The following is a 16361-nucleotide window of genomic DNA, read 5'->3' as shown; positions in this document are numbered from 1 at the left end:
CTGCCTCCCTCAACCACGCTGCGATGGGGCTGCCCGGCTCTGCCCCATCATGCCCTCGCGCTGGGGCGGCATGACCAGGGGGAGCCCAGTTCCCCCAGTAACAGCCCAGCGCTGCCTCCAGCACGTCGCCTCCAGCACGTCACCCCCAGTATACGGGGGCACGAGCCCGGCCCCGGCCTGGCTGAGGGGTCCCCGCACCCGGCCCGGCGTGGGGAGCTGCTGCGGCCAGGGGAGAGGGACCCGGGGGGCTGCGAGGAGGAGCCGCCCGAGAGCGAGGGCACCGGGGCCCTGCCGGGAGCTGCTCGCCGGGGTCTCTGTTCTCTGCTGCGTTGGCCTCTCCCTCCTGCCAGCCCCCCGCAGCCGTCTTGGCCCCCCCAGCCCCGCGGGTGATGCTGGGCAGCGGCAGCGCAGGGACGGGCAGGGCAGAGGGGACGGGGTTCCCAGGCTGGGGAGGGGGCTTGGGCTGGAGGTGGTGTGTCAGTCCAGCCCTTAGCTGGTTTTTTTGTTGTTATTTTAATATTTTTCCCTTTTACACTCTTGCTGCCTTAACATGACCTTGGCCAAATTATTTCCCCTCCCTTTGAGATTTATGGCCCTCTTCCAGAAATGATCTGTTCTGTCTACGAAAATAGACATTGCGCTGTTATTACATTTTAAAATATAATAAGGGCCGGGAGGCCGCTCTTCTGCTGCTCTCCCTCCCCAGCCCCAGCACCCCCCCACCCCAGAGCACAAACCCCACAGGTCTCAGGGCCAAGAGCGGGTGCAGCGAGGGTGGGGGCATCCCCAGCCCTGTCCAGCTTCAGAGAGGGGGTGTCCCCCCTGGCTCCCCTCGGCAGAGCTGGGTAGTGGGAGATCAGCAGCTGCTCTCAGAAAATGCTGGGACTGCCAGGGCAGAGGAGGCGAAACGGGGTGGGCTCCCCACGGGGGGGTCCCTGGCTCTGTAAAGCCAGCGGGGACCTGGTTCATGGCTGGCAGTCCCTGCTCAGCGCCCGGGGGACGGCACAGCCCATCGCTCTGGGACTCCTGAGCCCTCCGGGCACACGCAGGGTGGCCTTTGCGCAGTCACACTCTATTTCAGTGGTTTTGTTGAGGTTATTATTATTATTGTTCTTTTCCACCAGGGCCTGGAGGCGAGCGGTGGTCCCCGAGGACGGGCCCTTGTCCCCCGCCAGCGCGGCGCCGGCGCGAGCGCTCCGCTGCGATGGTAGCGGGGAGCAGAGGCCAAGGCAAGTTCAAACCCCCCTCCCCAGCCCCATCTCAGCCGGGGGGGGGGGTGTCTGGGATCACGGGAGGGTCCTGGAGATGCAAAATGGCTGCAAAATAAACCAAACGTGAAAATCAGATCCAACGTGGACATTTCGGCTGTTGCTTTTCCTCCCCATTGCCCCGTTTGTTCCCTGACTCGTGCGGGCGTGTGTTTCCGTGTGCGACTGCGTCTCTGTGTCTACATTTTGGGGTAATTCACTCTGTTTTCCCCTCCTGTTGTGACCGCAGAGCCTGCTGCGGGCAGCTGGGAGCCCTGGGCGCAGGGAGGCTGCAGAGCTCAGCTCAGTTAAGGGGCGCATTTAACCGCAAATTCGACCTGCGCAGGATGTCCAGAGCTGGGGTCTGGACAAACACCAGCTGGGCAAAGGAGAGGCGCTGGGGAAGCGTCGGGGTTCGCTCTGCTCCCCGCCCGGAGCCCCCCATCACCCCGCGCTCCCGGGTGAGGACGGGCCGACCCCGCACCGGGAGGTTGGGGCTGCGGTGGGGAGGGGCCGGGGCTGCCGGGGGATTGAGGTTAAACAGGAGGAGAGGCTGACCCCGCACAGCTGCCGCGCTTCAAATGTTTTATTTCCTGCTCTGTGTAAGCCCGGATTGACCTGCAGGCAGCAGAAAATGTCGAACAACAAACGATCTCCCTGAAAGGAGAAAAACACCAGAAAACCCACAAGAAAAAGCCCAGTGGGTCGTAGGGAGGCCAGCCATGCGGCTGGAAACACGGGGGGGCTGCGGGGGGGGCAGTGGGGCTGGTGTAGGGCGAGGGGGCTCTGGCAGCGCGGGGCCCCCCCAGCTCAAGGGTTTGCCCAAGGGCCTGATGGAGCCGAGCAGCATCCCCGGGGCTGGGGGTGCGGAGGGGAGCGGGGGGGTGCGGGGGAGCGGAGCAGCATCCCCGGGGCTGGGGGAGCGGGACGGGGGCTCTCAGGACGGGGGGACGCGGAATTCTCGGTGCGCCGAGGCCTCCCGGGGGGGATTTCGGTGCCGTTTCTTTTCTTTAATTGATTAAAAAAAAAAAGGGGCGGGCGGAGGGTGGGCGGCAGCGGCTTCTTGTGTTTAGCGTTTATTAGGAAAAAGCCCCGAGCCCAGCGCGGCCGGGGGGGGCGCAGGGTCCCCCCTACAAACCGCACGGCGCCGTTTTGCGGGCGAAGCCGCGGGGTCCCCGGTGCCGGGAAGGGGCCGTGCCCCGCCGGCCGGGGGTCCGGGGGGTCCCGAGGGTTTGGGGGGGGCGGGTCCCCCTCCGCCCCCCCCCCCCCCGCGGCCTCCCGGCACCGCACGGGTTAACCGCCGCTCCCCGCCCGCGCCACCTCCCCAGATTGACACCTTCCGCGGGCGGCCGGCACCGCTGGCCAATGGAAAGGCCGCTCTGCGCGCCCCACGTGGGGGCGGGCCGCTCCCGCCCCGCTCCCATTGGCTGGCGGCCGGGCCGGCGGCGCGCGCGGGCCAGGCCCCACGTGGAGCTGGCGCGGGCGCTCGCGCCCGTTCATTGATCGCGGCCGCGGCGCGGGGGGCGGGGCCGGGACCGGGGGGCGGGGCCGCGGGGCCGGCCCGGTGCGGTGCGGCGCGGCCGGGCCCGGTGCGGAGCAGCTCGGCCCGTCCCGGCCCGGGGCCGCGGACAGCAGCGCGGTGAGTCCCGTCCCGCCCCGCCCCCGCCCGTTCGGGGCCGCCCCGGGGCTCCCGCGGGCCGGGGGCTGGGGGGCGGCGGCGGCGGGGCCGGTCCCTCCCCGCGGCCGAACCTGCTGCGGGCGGCGGCGGCGGGGCCATTGTCTGCGCGGCGCGGGCCTGGGCCGGGGGCGGCGGAGCCTGCGGGGGGGGCCGGGGAGCCGGCGGGGGGGGGGGGGTCCCGCAGCGCCCGGGAGGAGCCCCGGGCCCCCGCCCCCCTCCTCGGTGCCCGCGGGGATGCGGAGCGGCTCGGGGCGGGCGGGCGGCGCGGGGGGTCCCTGCGGGCGGGGCCGGGGTCCCGGGGCTCAGCCTGGCTCGGCTGCGGCTCCCGGCTGGCTGCGGGGGGGGCGCGGCGGCGGCGTCGCCGGGCAGTGACCCCCACCTCCCTGCCAGGGCCCGATCCGGAGCCGGGAAGCGTCCCCAGGCCCTGTCCTGAGCCTGCGGCGGGGCCCGGAGCAGCGAGAGGGACCCTGGGCCTGTCCGGTGCCGAAGATGTTCCCGCAGAACCGGCCCCCGGTGAGCCCGCGGTTCGGCCTCGTCCCCTGCGGGCCACGGGCGAGCACGTGCTGCGGCAGCGGCGCTGGCCCGGCCCCGCACGGCCCCGTGCCCCGGCCCGGGCTTCCCGCGCCCGCGGGAGGGGTCGGCCCTGGCCCGGGAAGTTGCGGCGCCGGCGCTGCGGGGGGTGGTTGGGCTCTTCCCAGGCCGGTGCTGAGCCCCGGAGCTGCGGGTCTGGGTTTATGTGACCGTGGGAGCGGGGGGGGGGCAGGGGCTGGGGGGACGGACTGGGGCGGTGGGGGGGTCCCCGCTCTGTGCCACCCGTGGCTGTGAGTCCTCTCCCGGCTCCGCGCCTGAACCGATGGAAAGGTGCGGAAGGTGCCCGCCTGTGCCCGGCTTCCCCCGCAGTGGCTCTTCCTGACGCCCCCCCCGGCGCTGCTCTCCCAGACGTGCCCGTAGCCCCTTCCCCGGTGCAGGAAGCCCCCGGGGTCCTGGCTGGGCCGGCAGCAGTGACCCCGGGGTCCCCTCCCTGCCCAGGCCCATCTCCAGGCACCCTCTGCTGCCTCGGGAGCCGCCGTCGCTGCCAGCGCCATCCCCAGCACCCCCCAGTCCCTCAAGCTGACTTACCCGGAGACCTTGGACCGCATCAAGGAGGAGTTCCAGTTCCTGCAGAACCAATACCACAGGTGAGGGGCTGCGCGTGCCGGGGGGGCGCTGGGCGAGAGGGACCCCCAGCGCTGGGCACCGGCGCAGCTGGCGGGGTGCCGTGGGCACTGCTCCATCGAGGACGGCTGTGCCAAGCCGCCACCTTGGGAGCCTGAAATGACACTGTTTGAGGGGGAAACTCGCCCTCCTCCTGCCAGAAGCCCTGGGAGGAGGGTGCCGGCTTCCCGGGCCCGGCCTCCAGGCTGAGCTGGAGCCGACACTTATTGGACGCGGAGCCCCTCTGTCCCCCCCGGCCAGGACCTTGCCTCCCCGTCCCCGCGCGGCGCTGGGGCAGAGCAAGGTTTGAAATGCAGCTCGGCTCTGCAGCTCGCTCCATTTGGGATGCAGATGCTGGGGAGGGGGTTAAAGCTCTGCAGATGGCTCCCTGACGCCTGGATCCCTTCGCTGTCCATCTCCTCTTTACCAGCCCCTTCCTTCCCACCCTCCTTCGGGTGGTTTTCTTGGCTTGTGCTGGGAGATGGGATCGAGTCTGAGAGCAGGAGGCTGGAGCACGTGGTGTGCTGGAGGGCTTGTGCTCCGTCCAGCCTGGGAGATCTTGTCTGGGGGGGACCAGAGGGTCTCTCTCCCTCCCTCCCTCTCTCCTCTTTATTTTTACAGCTTGAAGTTAGAATGTGAAAAGCTGGCAACAGAAAAAACAGAAATCCAGCGTCATTATGTCATGGTTAGTGAGCTCCACCTGAAGGGAGGGTGGTGGGGGATGTCGTCTCCTCTGAGCCATCAGACGCAACCCTGGGACTCCTTGGCTTCCCCTTGCGTTTGGGTTGTGTGGCCAGGCCCTGAGATATGGTTCCTGTGGCTGTTATTGTCTCTTTTCCCCCAGAATGAGCCATGGTGTTTGAGCAGGGCTTGCTGCTGCAGCTCCTGGGCGAGTTGTCTCCTTTCCCGCAGGCAGCGGGTGGGAGCCCCGGGAGGACCGTGTCGGTCTTTGGCCGTGTGTGGGGAGAGCTCTGCCGGGGAGGGGCTGGGGGCCACGTTCTCCTCCTGGCGTGGCCGCAGCGTGGGGGTCTCTGGCCGGGCTGACCCCCGGCGCCGGAGCCGGAGAGGACTCTGGTTGCGAGTCCCGCTGGGCTCCCCGGCCCTGCTGATGCTGCCGTCTCTCCCTCGCAGTACTACGAGATGTCCTACGGCCTGAACATCGAGATGCACAAACAGGTGAGTCGGGGTGGGACAGGAGCCCCGTCCTGGCTCCCCCATCCCAGCTCTCTGTCCCTGCCTTGGTGTCGGGGCCCTTCAGGTCGTCCCTTCCCACGGAAAACGTGGGAAGTCGCTCCCTGCCGCAGCCCTGGGAAGGCCGTGCTGGTGGGGGACGTGCTCCGTGCTCCGTGCTCTGGGAGCTCGGCGTCTCTCGGCGCCACGGCCCTGGCCTGCCCCGGTTCTCAGCGCACACGTGCGGTTTATCGCTGCCGTTTGTGGCCGGGTTCGGGGTGCGTGTTCCCGGCGGGGTCGCGATGCGCTTGTTGCGGTGCGGGGCTCGCGCTTGTGCGGCTGCTCGTGCCGGTTGTGAGTGGCCACTTGGGGACCGTCGTGGGGGAAACCGGCTCCCGTGGGGCGACGGGTGCTGCAGCCTCACGGCGGGGTGATGGGCAGGGTGACGAGCTCCGGTTTGCTGCCTTTGCCGCCGTCGGTACTGGCTGGCCCCGGAGGCAGCTCGCCTGGGGGCTGAGGAGCATCCCGAGGAGGGGGCTGGGGCGTGGGTGCGGGTGGGCTCGCACAGGGCTCGGGGCTGCACATCCCCCCTCACTGCCTCCCCACCTTTCCCTCCCTCCTTTCCTCCCGCTGTGCCGCTCCGGGTCACCAGCTGCTCTGAGACAGAAGGTTTCTTCTCATCTATTTTTAAAGAGGCTGCGGAGGAGCCCGGCGAGGCGTGCTGCAGCCACGGCCTCCCTCCTCCCCGCCCCGCGCCCCGCCGCCGCCTCCGACAACTGTTGCGTGGGAGCTGGTGTGGGGGTGCGGCCCCGGCCTCCAGTGCGGGGTGGGCTGACGGCCGCTCTCGCCGGCTTTGCGCCCACCGAGCGGCCGTTGGTGCCGCGGCGTGCCCTGCTCTGTGCCGCCGCGCAGCGCCCGAGGAGGAGGCGTGAAGCCGCCCTGGCGAGGGGCGATGCCGAGGCCCCGCCCGGCCCGGCGCCCCCTCCCCGGGGGGCTGCGTGCTCCTCTCATCTGGCTGCCGGTTCTCCCCGGGCCCTCGCAGGCTCGTGTTTTCTGCCAGCCCCAGGTGCCGCTGGCCGCTGGCCAGCGAGCTGTCTGCACTTTTAACAAGGGCCCGTAAGTCTGCTCTGACAGCCAGCGGCCATTGTGTGAGGGATGGGAGCTGCCTGCGCGGGAGCCGCGGGTTATCGCTGCTGTGGGGAGATCGGGTCCTGGCTCTGCACCCCTGCCCCCAGACCCGGTGCCGCTCACGGGCACGGACGGGGGTCCTGAGCGCTCTCGGCTGCCCCGGGACCCCCAGGAGGTTCTTCCCTGGGCAAAGCCAGGGCAGGGCAACCCCCGTCCTGCCTGCGCCCAGCCCAGCACCCCCAGGGCTCCCTGGGTGCCTGCTCCCGCGGTGCTGGGGTCGGCAGCACTGGCACCGGCAAGGGCCGAGGCACAATGACCTGGGCTGGTTTGGAGGGAAAAGGGGCTGGGGGCTGGGGGGCTGGCTGTGGGGGTGCAGGCAGCCACAGGCTCGGCAGGGGAGGCTCAAGACAAACGAGCAGGAGACGTTAATTTTTATTGTTGTTTTGTTTTTGGCATGGAAAGGGCCTGTAGCTTTTTATAAAACCACCTCCCCGAATCTGCTTGGCCTTGGACTTGCTCACCGCGAGCCAGAGGGGAGGTGACGGTGCTGGTGGCTGGGGGGGCTGCAAACAGCATGATCATTTTTCATGCTGAGAGCGTTAAAGTGCCAGTAAATTGCACATTAACGAGTGCGAGTGAATTGGAGGCAGCTCTCCCCAAGGAGCTGCTGCCCATCAGTGCATTAGGGAAGAGAATCCATCACTGCCGGCCCCGGGAGACAGCTAAATCCTTCCCAGAACTGCCGGCTGCCAAATCTCCTTGCTCCCCCCGCTTTCATTCTTTCCTTTCTCTTTTTTTTTCCCTCCCTCGGAAGGGGAAGTGAGGGTGGGTGTCGGATTGTTTCTGCTCTCTGTGGGTCTGGCAAAAGCGGGTCGGTGGCCGCTCTGGAGGGTGGCACGGGGTGTCCCCACGTCTGTGTCCCCGCGCCGGCCGGCAGCCCTGCGGCCCCTGGCCCTGGCCCTGCGGGGCCTGCGCCGCCCGGGCACGGGGGACGTGCTCAAGGTCCCGGTGGGGGGATCTGGGTGGGGGTCAGCTCCGTCCCTGGCTTTTGGGGCCCTGCAGCCTCCGGTCTCCTCCTGGGGCTGACGAGAGGGTCCGGGTTTGACCCCTCCTCTCACCCCGTGCTGGCTCCGCAGCACTTTCACCCTCCCCACGGGGGTGGGCAGGGAGTCCCTTGGGACGGCACCCTACCCGGAGCCCCCGGGCACCCCCCGCCTGTCCAGGGTTTAGAGGAGGGGTCCCCGGCTCTGCACAATGAGGAGCAGCGTGGGCATCTCTGCTGTTGCCTCGAGCGGTGTCTGCTCTGTGCCTGGGGCAGGGGCCTGGCCCCGCAGCCCCAGGGGTTCTCCCAGGATCGTGTCTGTGGGGCCGGGGATGGCTTAATGTCGGTGCTCTGCCCTAGCGCGGGGTGTGGAGCGTGGGGCCGGCCCTGCCCTGCTGCGGGCTGCGATGGGGACACGGCCCGGCACGCCGCTCTCCCTCACGTGCTGCTCCCACGCTCGGTGCTCCTGATTGCCAGTGGCACTCAAGTGGTGCAGAAAAACAGCAGCTGTAAGGAGAGCATCTCTCCAGGGCTTCCTGCGGGCTGGGAGAGCGGCAATTAGCGGCGGTGGCGCTGGCAGGAGGCTGGGCGGCGAGCGGGGGGCGCCTGCTGCGGTGCTGACCCGCGGGGCTGGGGGCTCGCCTGGGGATGGCCCCTGGCGTGTGGCCGTGGGGCTCCAGGTCCCTGGCAGGGAGGAGGCGGGAGCCATCCTGGGGCTCCGGGGGTGGGGATGGAGGGTGCTGGGCTCCTGCCTTTGGAGAGGGCGGTGTTAGGAAGGGGAGCTTTCCTGCTCCCCTGCAGGGTGTTTCTGCTCCTCGGTGCTGAGCAGCAGCTCCTGGGGCCGAGCGCCATCACCCCGCGGCTGCCTGGGTGTCGATGGGGAGGGGGCGTCTGTCTGCGCGTGGGTCTCCTGCGGCGTTGGGGGCCGCTTGGCACAGGGCAGCTTTGCCCCTCGCCCTGACGAGCTCTGCCTCTCTTCTGCTGCCAGACGGAGATTGCGAAGCGGCTCAACGTGATCTGTGCCCAGCTCATCCCGTTCCTGTCTCAGGAGGTGGGTGACCCTCAGGCCCCGGCTGGGTGCGCGAGCTCCTCCGGGGCACAGGAGCGTCCCTGCTCGGGGACTCGGGCCCTATGCTTTGGACCGGGCTGGGGGGCGCTGGCTTTGCCCGTTCCCTGAAGAAACGAGCCTGCCCCGGCCCGGCTCCGCGGCGTCACCCAGTGCTGACGCGCCCTTTGCTCCCGGCAGCACCAGCAGCAGGTGGTCCAGGCTGTGGAGCGTGCGAAGCAGGTGACTATGACCGACCTGAACGCGGCAATCGGGGTACGTCAACCCTCTGCCCACCCCCTCCCGCCACCCCTGGCCCAGGGTGCTGGGCTCTTGCCGGCGATGCTGCCTCCCATGCTCCCGCTGTCTCCTGGGCTGGGGACCCGTCCTGCCCTGAGCACGCGGGGGCCGGCTGCAGCCCCCCCCCCCCAGCACCTTCTCCCACTGTGGCTCAGTCAGGGGGAGGTGGGGAAGCCAGGCTGGTGCGGGCGGGGTGTGGGGGTGACGGGTGTCCTACCCCATGGCCTGGGTGGAGGAGGCGGTCGCCACCATCCCCACACCTTGGTTGTGCCCTCGAGACTGCAGTGGTAGGGTGGTGTGGATATGGGTCGGGTCCCCCATCCATGTGGATATGGGTAGGGTCCCCCATCCATCCCAGTAGCTCCTGTCGCTGGGTGGGAGGAGGTGGTGGGAGGGACGCGGTAGCCCCCACAGCCTGGGGGGGTACCGTGGGAGCGTGCCCTGCCCCTCCTCACCCAGCTCCCCGTCCCCTCGCTGCCCCAGCACTGCCGGTGGGGAGGAGCCGCCTCTCCCCCTGCCCGGCGGCCATCCTGATGCAGCCCTTCGCCTCTGCTCTCTCCTCCCGCTCCAGCACCAGCTCCAGACCCAGCACCTCTCGCACCACGCTCCCCCCATCCCGCTGACCCCCCACCCCTCCGGGATGCAGCCCGCCAGCCTCGCCAGCATCGGCAGCGCCTCGGGGCTGCTGGCGCTCTCGGGGGCGCTGGGGGCCCAGGCCCAGCTCCTCGCCAAGGAGGACCGAGGGGTCCATGACACCGAGCCCAGGGGTGAGTGGGGGGGGGCTGGGGGGTGTTGGGTCTGGTGTGACCCTCCCGGCAGCAGCAAACCCAGGAGTGGGTGGTGCTGGTCCCCGGGGCTGCCTCTGCTCCCCACGTCCTTCCCCTTGGGCACTTCCCCAGGGTGGGGGCCAGGGCTGGGGCGGGGCGGGGGTGACTTGTCCGTTCCTGGGGGCTCCTGGCCGGGCTGGCAGAGGGGGAGACTCGCTGGGCACGAGGGGTTTGGGTGGGGAATGTCCCTCACCGAGGAGCACATCCTGGGAGGGCCGTGGGGTGGGCTGGGGGGGGTCATCCATGGTGGGGGCCCGGGACCACGCTGCTGCTGTAGCGCTAGCCTGGCCCTGCCACAAGCACCCTGGCACCCACGGGAGGCGCGGGCGGTGTCCCGGGGGGCTCTCGGCGGTGGCACAGCGTGTCCCTCCTTTCCTCCTCCTCCTGCTGCCCCTCCGTGCTGCCGCGGCGACAGAGCGAGACCCCGGCCCGGTAAGAGCCTTTTCCTCCTCTTGCTCCGTTTTCCTCAGCCGGGACCCTGCGGGCGGGCGGCTGCGTGGGGGACGGGCCCTGCTCCCCGGCCGAGGCTCTGCTCCCAGCACAGCCGGGTGGGGGGTGCCCTCCCCGTGGGGACCCTTCCCCACCTCCCGTAGGCAAACCACGCCGTCCCCCTCCTCGCTCCTTCGGCAGGAGCTGTAGCCCGAGCTGGTGGCGTGGGGGCTGCACCGGGGCCCTCCATGCCCTGGGAGCCGCCGCAGCCCCGCGCCGGTGCTGCCGGTCCTGGGAGCTGGGCACTAACGCTGCGTCCCCCGGCCCAGAGCTCCCTGGCGCTGCCCAACGGGGAGCGGGCACGAGCCATCTCCGAGTACCTGAGCAGCAGCAAGAAGAGGAAGGTGGAGGAGAAGGATTTCGTTACGGACTATGTGAGCCCGGGGCTGGGGGGCTTGGGGCATCCCCGTCCCCTCTTGCGGGGTGAGGAGCGGAGCTGCCCACGCCTCTGGCAGGAGCGTGGGTGGCCTCAGTCCCTCTGGCTCCAACCAGCCTCTGCGTTTCAGGGCAGCGACGCAGACAAAAGCGAAGACAACTTGGTGGTGGATGAGGTCAGCGTGCAGGGAGCTGGGAAGGGGCTGGGGCCGGGGCGCACTGCCCGAGCAGGGGGCTGACAGGCTGCTACGGGCAGAGGTGGGCAGCACGCGGGGGTGGCAGTGGGACCCCCGAGTCGTGCTCATGGGCTGTTGCTGATGGCAGCGATGAGCCCCAGTGTCCAGGCTCCCAGCCTGGCCCTCGCTCGAGCCTGGGACGTCCCTGCACTCCCGCCTGCTCTGCTGCCGGCTGATCTCCCTCTCTGCCCCTCCAGGACCCCTCTTCCCCACACAGCGTCCACTCCTACTCGTCCCGGGAGAATGGGGTGGAGAAGGTCCCCCTGGGGAGGAAGGAGGCTGTGCCGCTGAGCCCGACCTCCATGGCCTCCTCGAGCAGCGCGTCCCCGTCTCGCAGTAAGGACGCGCCCACGGTACGTGGCTGCATGGGGCAGCCGGGGCAGTTCGCTCGGGGCTTCTGCTCGCGCCCCCCCCTGCCTGGGCTTGGCCAGCGGAGCTGCCGGACGTGGATCCATCTGGGCCCAAACCCGTGGGGTGAAGGCAACGCTGGGGGGACAGGGAGGGCTCCTGTTCCGCTAGATTCCCTCTTGTGTCCCATCCTGCAGACCTGGCAGTGCTGGGCCATCACGGGGTGGGGGGGGAGGGGGAACAGGGAGCAGCTGGCTGGGGGGACGGGGGAGACCCCCCATGCGGCTGGCAGATCTCTGCGCTCTGTTCTGGCAGGTGGAGAAGGCGGGGACGCCCAGCCTCAAGTCCAGTACCCCCACCTCGCAGGGTGACGCCACGGCCCCAGGCTCCAGCAGTGCCCAGCAGTTCCGCCCTGCTGCCGCCAAGGCCCCCGTGGACCCGCTGGGTGAGCTGCGCCCCGACGGCCCCCGCAAGGACCGACCCTGGGCCCCAATCCCTTCACGCTGCCTCTCCCCCAACAGCCCTGGGCCTGAGGAACCCGCTGGGAGTGCAGAGCCCCTACTCGGCCACCTTTGGCATGGCCCACCCCGCCGTGAACGGGGACATGGCCGGGAGTGGCGCCTACGCCAGCCTCCACCTCATGTCCCCGCAGCTCAACGGGGCTGCGGCTGCCGTGGGAGCCGGCAGCTACGGGCGCTCGCCCCTGGTGCGTGAGCTCCTTCCCCGCGGGGCCGTGGGGGCCGTGGGGCACGAGCTGCTCTCACCCACTGTCCCCCCCAGGTGGGCTACGACCCGCACCCCCACATGCGCGTCCCCGGGCTGGCGGCCGGAATGCAAGTGGGGACCTCGGGGAAACCGTAAGTGGGGCTGCGCTGGGCTGGGGCTGCGCGGGGGACGGGGCGAGGGGCCCTGCGGGGCTTCAGCTGGGCGGGGGCCAGCAGGGATGGGGAGCTCGGCCCGGGGGGCACCCGATTGCGGGCAGCCGCGGGCTGTCCCGTGCCCGGCCAGGCCTCACCGGGCACTGGCTCTGAAGCCAAACGGTGCTGCTCTGCTCTGGGCTCTGCGTCCAGACCGCACTGCCTGTGCCGGGCACCCGCGTCCAGCGTGGCAGCGGCTGCTCTCCACGCAGCGTCCTCGCTGGTGCTCACTGCTCTGTCCCCTTCCAGCGCCTACTCCTTCCACGTCAGCGCCGACGGGCAGATGCAGCCAGTGCCGTTCCCCCCTGACGCCCTCATCGGCTCCGGCATCCCCCGTCACGCTCGGCAGCTCCACACCCTGACCCACGGCGAGGTGGTCTGCGCCGTCACCATCAGCAACTCCACGCGACACGTCTACACCGGGGGCAAGGGCTGCGTGAAGGTGTGGGACGTGGGGCAGCCGGGCACCAAGACGGCCGTGGCTCAGCTGGACTGCTTGGTAAGGAGGGGCCCCCGCTGCGCCAGCACCACTCGCTTCCTTGCACTGGGCCACCGAGTCTGGGCTCCCCACCGGTGAGCTCAAGGGTGCAGGAGGAGTCTGAAAGTGGAGATCTGCTCCGGGGAGAGTCTCTGTGTTTCTAAGTGGGGGAGGGACGGTGGCTCCCCGCTCCCCTGCGCTGCCCCGTCTGCTCTGAGCGTCCCAAGCCGTTGGGAGGCTTTTACACCCCCAACCCCCTCCCCTTGGCACTGCTCCATCTGGCAGCACCTGCCCTAAGACAAACCTTTGCCAGTGTCAGCCCCCTCAGCCCAATACTGCGTCCGGGCCGGGATTAGATGGGCTGGAGCATCATTCAGATTCAGCTCTGTCCTTTCTGCTTTTGCTTGTGTGAGTCTGACTGGAGGGAGAACTCCTATTCCTTTTAAAAATAAATAAAATGGACTGTCAGACCACAGCAACTCGGCAGAGCCAAGCTGGAGGCACGGCTATCACCTGAGAGTATTTTTAACCTGTGTTCTTTGAGGTTTATTTAAAATGGGCTGCTGGAATTGGAGTCCCTGTGCCTGCTTTGAACAGCCCAAGCCCAAGTCCTTTCCTCGACTTGCTGGCCTCGGGGCCTGGGCAGCCTGACAAATATTATTCTTGGACGGTGCTGACCTTGAAGATACAGATGCATAAACAAGGAAATGACTGAGTCATGATAATTTCAAGCTGCATCAGAAATTCGGGAGCTGGGGAAAATGGTGTCTTAGTGCTCGGAGCCACGGGCTGTTTCAGCCTTGTTGGAGCTGCCTCCCAGCCGCCCCTCGACTCCTCCAGGATGGGCCGTGTCTGCCAGGCGGCTGCTGCAGGGATGCTGTGGGGCGAGGGGGTCCCCAAGGCCCTTGGTGGGGCAGTAACAGACTGAGGGGGGCTCCAGTGGGGGCTGGCCTGGGCGGCCACTCCAGGCGTGGGGTGGAGTGTCCCGGGAGGGGGGCAGGGGTCTGCCCTGCTCTGCTGCTCCTGCCCTCAGGACGAGCTGCTGGCCTTGGGGTGACCAGGCAGTCTGGGATGGGTGCAGCAGGGCTGGAGGGGAAGGGGTTAATGAGGTCCTCCCTCCTGCACCCCAGAACCGTGACAACTACATCCGCTCCTGCAAGCTGCTGCCCGACGGCCGCAGCCTGATCGTGGGGGGGGAGGCCAGCACCCTCTCCATCTGGGACCTGGCGGCCCCCACGCCCCGCATCAAGGCCGAGCTCACCTCCTCTGCCCCCGCCTGCTACGCCCTGGCCATCAGCCCCGACGCCAAAGTCTGCTTCTCCTGCTGCAGCGACGGCAACATCGTGGTGTGGGACCTGCAGAACCAGACCCTGGTGAGGTGAGCTGGGGCGGGGGCGCAGGGCAGGGACGCAGCAGGGTGCTGGTTCTTGGGGCACTGGCAGCCCTGATGGCCGTGTCCTCGCCCTCCCTGTCCCCTCTTTCCCAGGCAGTTTCAAGGCCACACAGATGGTGCCAGCTGCATCGACATCTCTAACGATGGCACCAAGCTGTGGACAGGGGGGCTGGACAACACGGTGCGGTGCTGGGACCTGCGGGAAGGGCGTCAGCTGCAGCAGCACGACTTCAGCTCCCAGGTAGGCGCGGGGGTGGCCGGGAGCAGCGCGGGGCCGGCTGGGACCTTCCCTGCCGGGGCCTGAGCCCATCTGTCCCCCCAGATCTTCTCCCTGGGGTACTGCCCGACAGGAGAGTGGCTGGCGGTGGGCATGGAGAGCAGCAACGTGGAGATCCTGCACGTCACCAAACCGGACAAGTACCAGCTGCACCTCCACGAGAGCTGCGTCCTCTCCCTCAAATTCGCCTCCTGCGGTAGGCACGCCCGGCCCGGCCCGGCCCGGGCTCTGGGACTCGTGGATGCAGTGTCCTCTCCTGGCCGCATGTCCCGGGCTCGTTGTGCCTGGGGCAAGCGCTGGATGTGGTAGCCAGCCCAGTCCTGTGTGGATGCTGGTGGCGGCCCTTGGGGAAGGGGCATCCATCCCTCCTGGAGCAACACCCGTGGCCGCACTCTCAGCTCTGTTGTCCCGGGACTCCCCTTTGTGTTCCTTAAACCAGCTCCTTGGCCAACGAGTGGCAGAGACGTTGCCTTCCCATCCCCACCTCGTGTTACGCAGCCTGGGCACGATTTGCTGCAGGAATGCAGCTGGTGGGCCTGGTTTTGTGACACGATGCTCCTCTTTGTCCCTTCTGTCCCTCCCACAGGGAAGTGGTTCGTGAGCACGGGGAAGGACAACCTGCTAAACGCCTGGCGGACGCCCTATGGCGCCAGCATCTTCCAGGTGCGGGGCGTGCACAGCCTTTGGGCCCGGGGGAGGGTGTTCCCCGGGTGAGGCTGCCCAGAGCTGGGACATGAGCTGTAAATGAGCCCCATAAGCAAACTCCTCCCTGCAGCCTCCCTGGGCACAACTCGGGCCCCGGGTCTCAAGGGGTGGGAGCGGGACCTTGCTCTGGGGCTGGTTCCTGCGCTTACCCCCTGCCCTCCTCCCTCCAGTCGAAGGAAACCTCCTCCGTCCTCAGCTGCGACGTCTCCACGGATGACCAGTTCATCGTGACTGGCTCAGGGGACAAGAAGGCAACGGTTTACGAGGTCATTTACTGAGGGCGAGAGAGGTGCCAACTGCGGGGAGGGCCCCCGCCCTGTGGACGGGTGGCCGGACTCTGCCGGCCCTGCTGCTGATTCCCAAAGAACGAGCAGCCCGCGGCGGGGGCATCCGCGCCGGAGGCGAGCGGCCAGGGGTGGAGGTGGCCCTGGGACCACGGCCAGGTGTCACACTGGGCTGGGACGTGGCGGCTGCTGCTCGCAGTGAATTTCCTGGGGACTTTCTCCTTGTTTTGGTCTTTATTTGTTGATTTGTTTCTAAATCTGGACTGGGGGAGTTGGGTGGGGTGGGGTGGGTCTGGTGGCGTTAGGGGGTTTTGTTTGGGTTTTTTGAAGGGGTTTTTTTTTGTTTTTAACTTTTTGCTGTGGGTTTTGTTTTGTTGGGGTTTTTTTTTTGTTGTTGTTGTTAAGGCTCTGGGCCAGGCCAAGGAGGATGGGCTCTGTCCTCATCTCCTTCTCTGCCTCCTAGGGTGTATTTAATAATAAAAACAAACAAAAAAAGCACAGCGGTGGCTTGGTGCTCTGTGGCTGGGGGACGGAGCCAAGTGAGGAGGGGTGAGCTGGGGGGGGTCCTGTCACCCCCTTTCCTGGCTCAGGGCAGGTTTGCTGCTGCTCCCCCCCCGCAGGCAGCTGCCTGCACTCTGCTCAGCACCGCCTTGGTCCTGTGCGCGGCACAGAACAGGCCCAGGGGAGGACGGGTGGTGGCGGCTGCTCTGCGGTGCCATCCCTGGAGCAGCCGCTGCCTCGGCGGGGTGTGGGGGAGAGGCCAGCGCTGGAGGAAGCGGTTTTTGAAGGAAATGAGATGTGAGCAGTCGGCGCTGGCTTATCGGTCTGGCTTCCTGCCAAAGCTGCTGGGGGGGGAGCGGGGCTGTTACCGAGCGCCTTGGAGCGCAGCCGGCCGCGGCGAGGGAAGCGGGGTGCTGCGGGGTGCTGCGGGGTGCGGCCAGGGCCGGAGCAGCTCCGCGGGGCAGGAAAGGCCTCTCCAGTGCCGCGGGGGCTCTCCTGGAACCCCCAGCTCCACTTCACCTCCCAGCCGGTGCTGGTGCCTGGGAGCGCCCAGCTGGGCCGCACTGGCTGGGGCCACCCTCGCTCTGGGGGGAAGCAGCTCCTGCTTCTGTGCCCCCCGCAGGGCTCCGCACCCCAACTGCCCCCATCCAGGGGCTCAGCCCCTGCTCTGGGGATGCAGCTGCAGGTGCCCTTTCAGGGGACAGGGACTGGCGGTACCACCCCAAGG

General features: G+C 68.4%; 1 protein-coding gene across 5 annotated transcripts; it reads left to right on the top strand.

Annotated features, from left to right (window-relative positions):
* Positions 1 to 2792: 2792 nt before the first annotated feature.
* Positions 2793 to 15631, top strand: LOC141916274 (transducin-like enhancer protein 1). 5 transcript variants are annotated; one of them, XR_012621094.1, is made up of 21 exons: positions 2793 to 2886; positions 3316 to 3438; positions 3955 to 4103; positions 4741 to 4804; positions 5251 to 5295; positions 8448 to 8510; positions 8706 to 8780; positions 9376 to 9571; positions 10047 to 10063; positions 10390 to 10494; positions 10627 to 10671; positions 10929 to 11084; positions 11395 to 11524; positions 11601 to 11785; positions 11860 to 11936; positions 12246 to 12495; positions 13605 to 13852; positions 13965 to 14108; positions 14190 to 14340; positions 14731 to 14807; positions 15020 to 15631. XR_012621094.1 is itself a non-coding variant. In XM_074808611.1 (21 exons), the coding sequence occupies exons 2-21, from the start codon at positions 3415 to 3417 to the stop codon at positions 15125 to 15127; spliced, it is 2280 nt and encodes a 759-aa protein (XP_074664712.1). In that variant the 5' UTR covers positions 2793 to 2886; positions 3316 to 3414; the 3' UTR covers positions 15128 to 15631. The 5 variants fall into 5 exon arrangements, 3 of the variants coding, with proteins under 3 accessions (XP_074664712.1, XP_074664710.1, XP_074664713.1); XM_074808611.1 differs by having other exon boundaries at positions 8706 to 8747; positions 13961 to 14108; XM_074808609.1 differs by having other exon boundaries at positions 13961 to 14108.
* The last annotated feature ends 730 nt before the right edge of the window (positions 15632 to 16361 follow it).

Source organism: Strix aluco, chromosome 29, assembly GCF_031877795.1.
Source record: "Strix aluco isolate bStrAlu1 chromosome 29, bStrAlu1.hap1, whole genome shotgun sequence".
Classification (NCBI taxonomy): Eukaryota; Metazoa; Chordata; class Aves; order Strigiformes; family Strigidae; genus Strix; species Strix aluco.
Note: the sequence above shows the minus strand (reverse complement) of the source record. Positions and strands in the feature narration are given on the sequence as shown.

Coding starts and splice junctions, on each gene's coding strand:
- LOC141916274 (XM_074808609.1), top strand. CDS start 3,415: ATGTTCCCGCAGAACCGGCCCCCG. Junction 3,439..3,954: donor TCCCGCAGAACCGGCCCCCG/GTGAGCCCGCGG, acceptor CTCCCTGCCCAG/GCCCATCTCCAGGCACCCTC. Junction 11,085..11,394: donor GCAGTAAGGACGCGCCCACG/GTACGTGGCTGC, acceptor CTGTTCTGGCAG/GTGGAGAAGGCGGGGACGCC.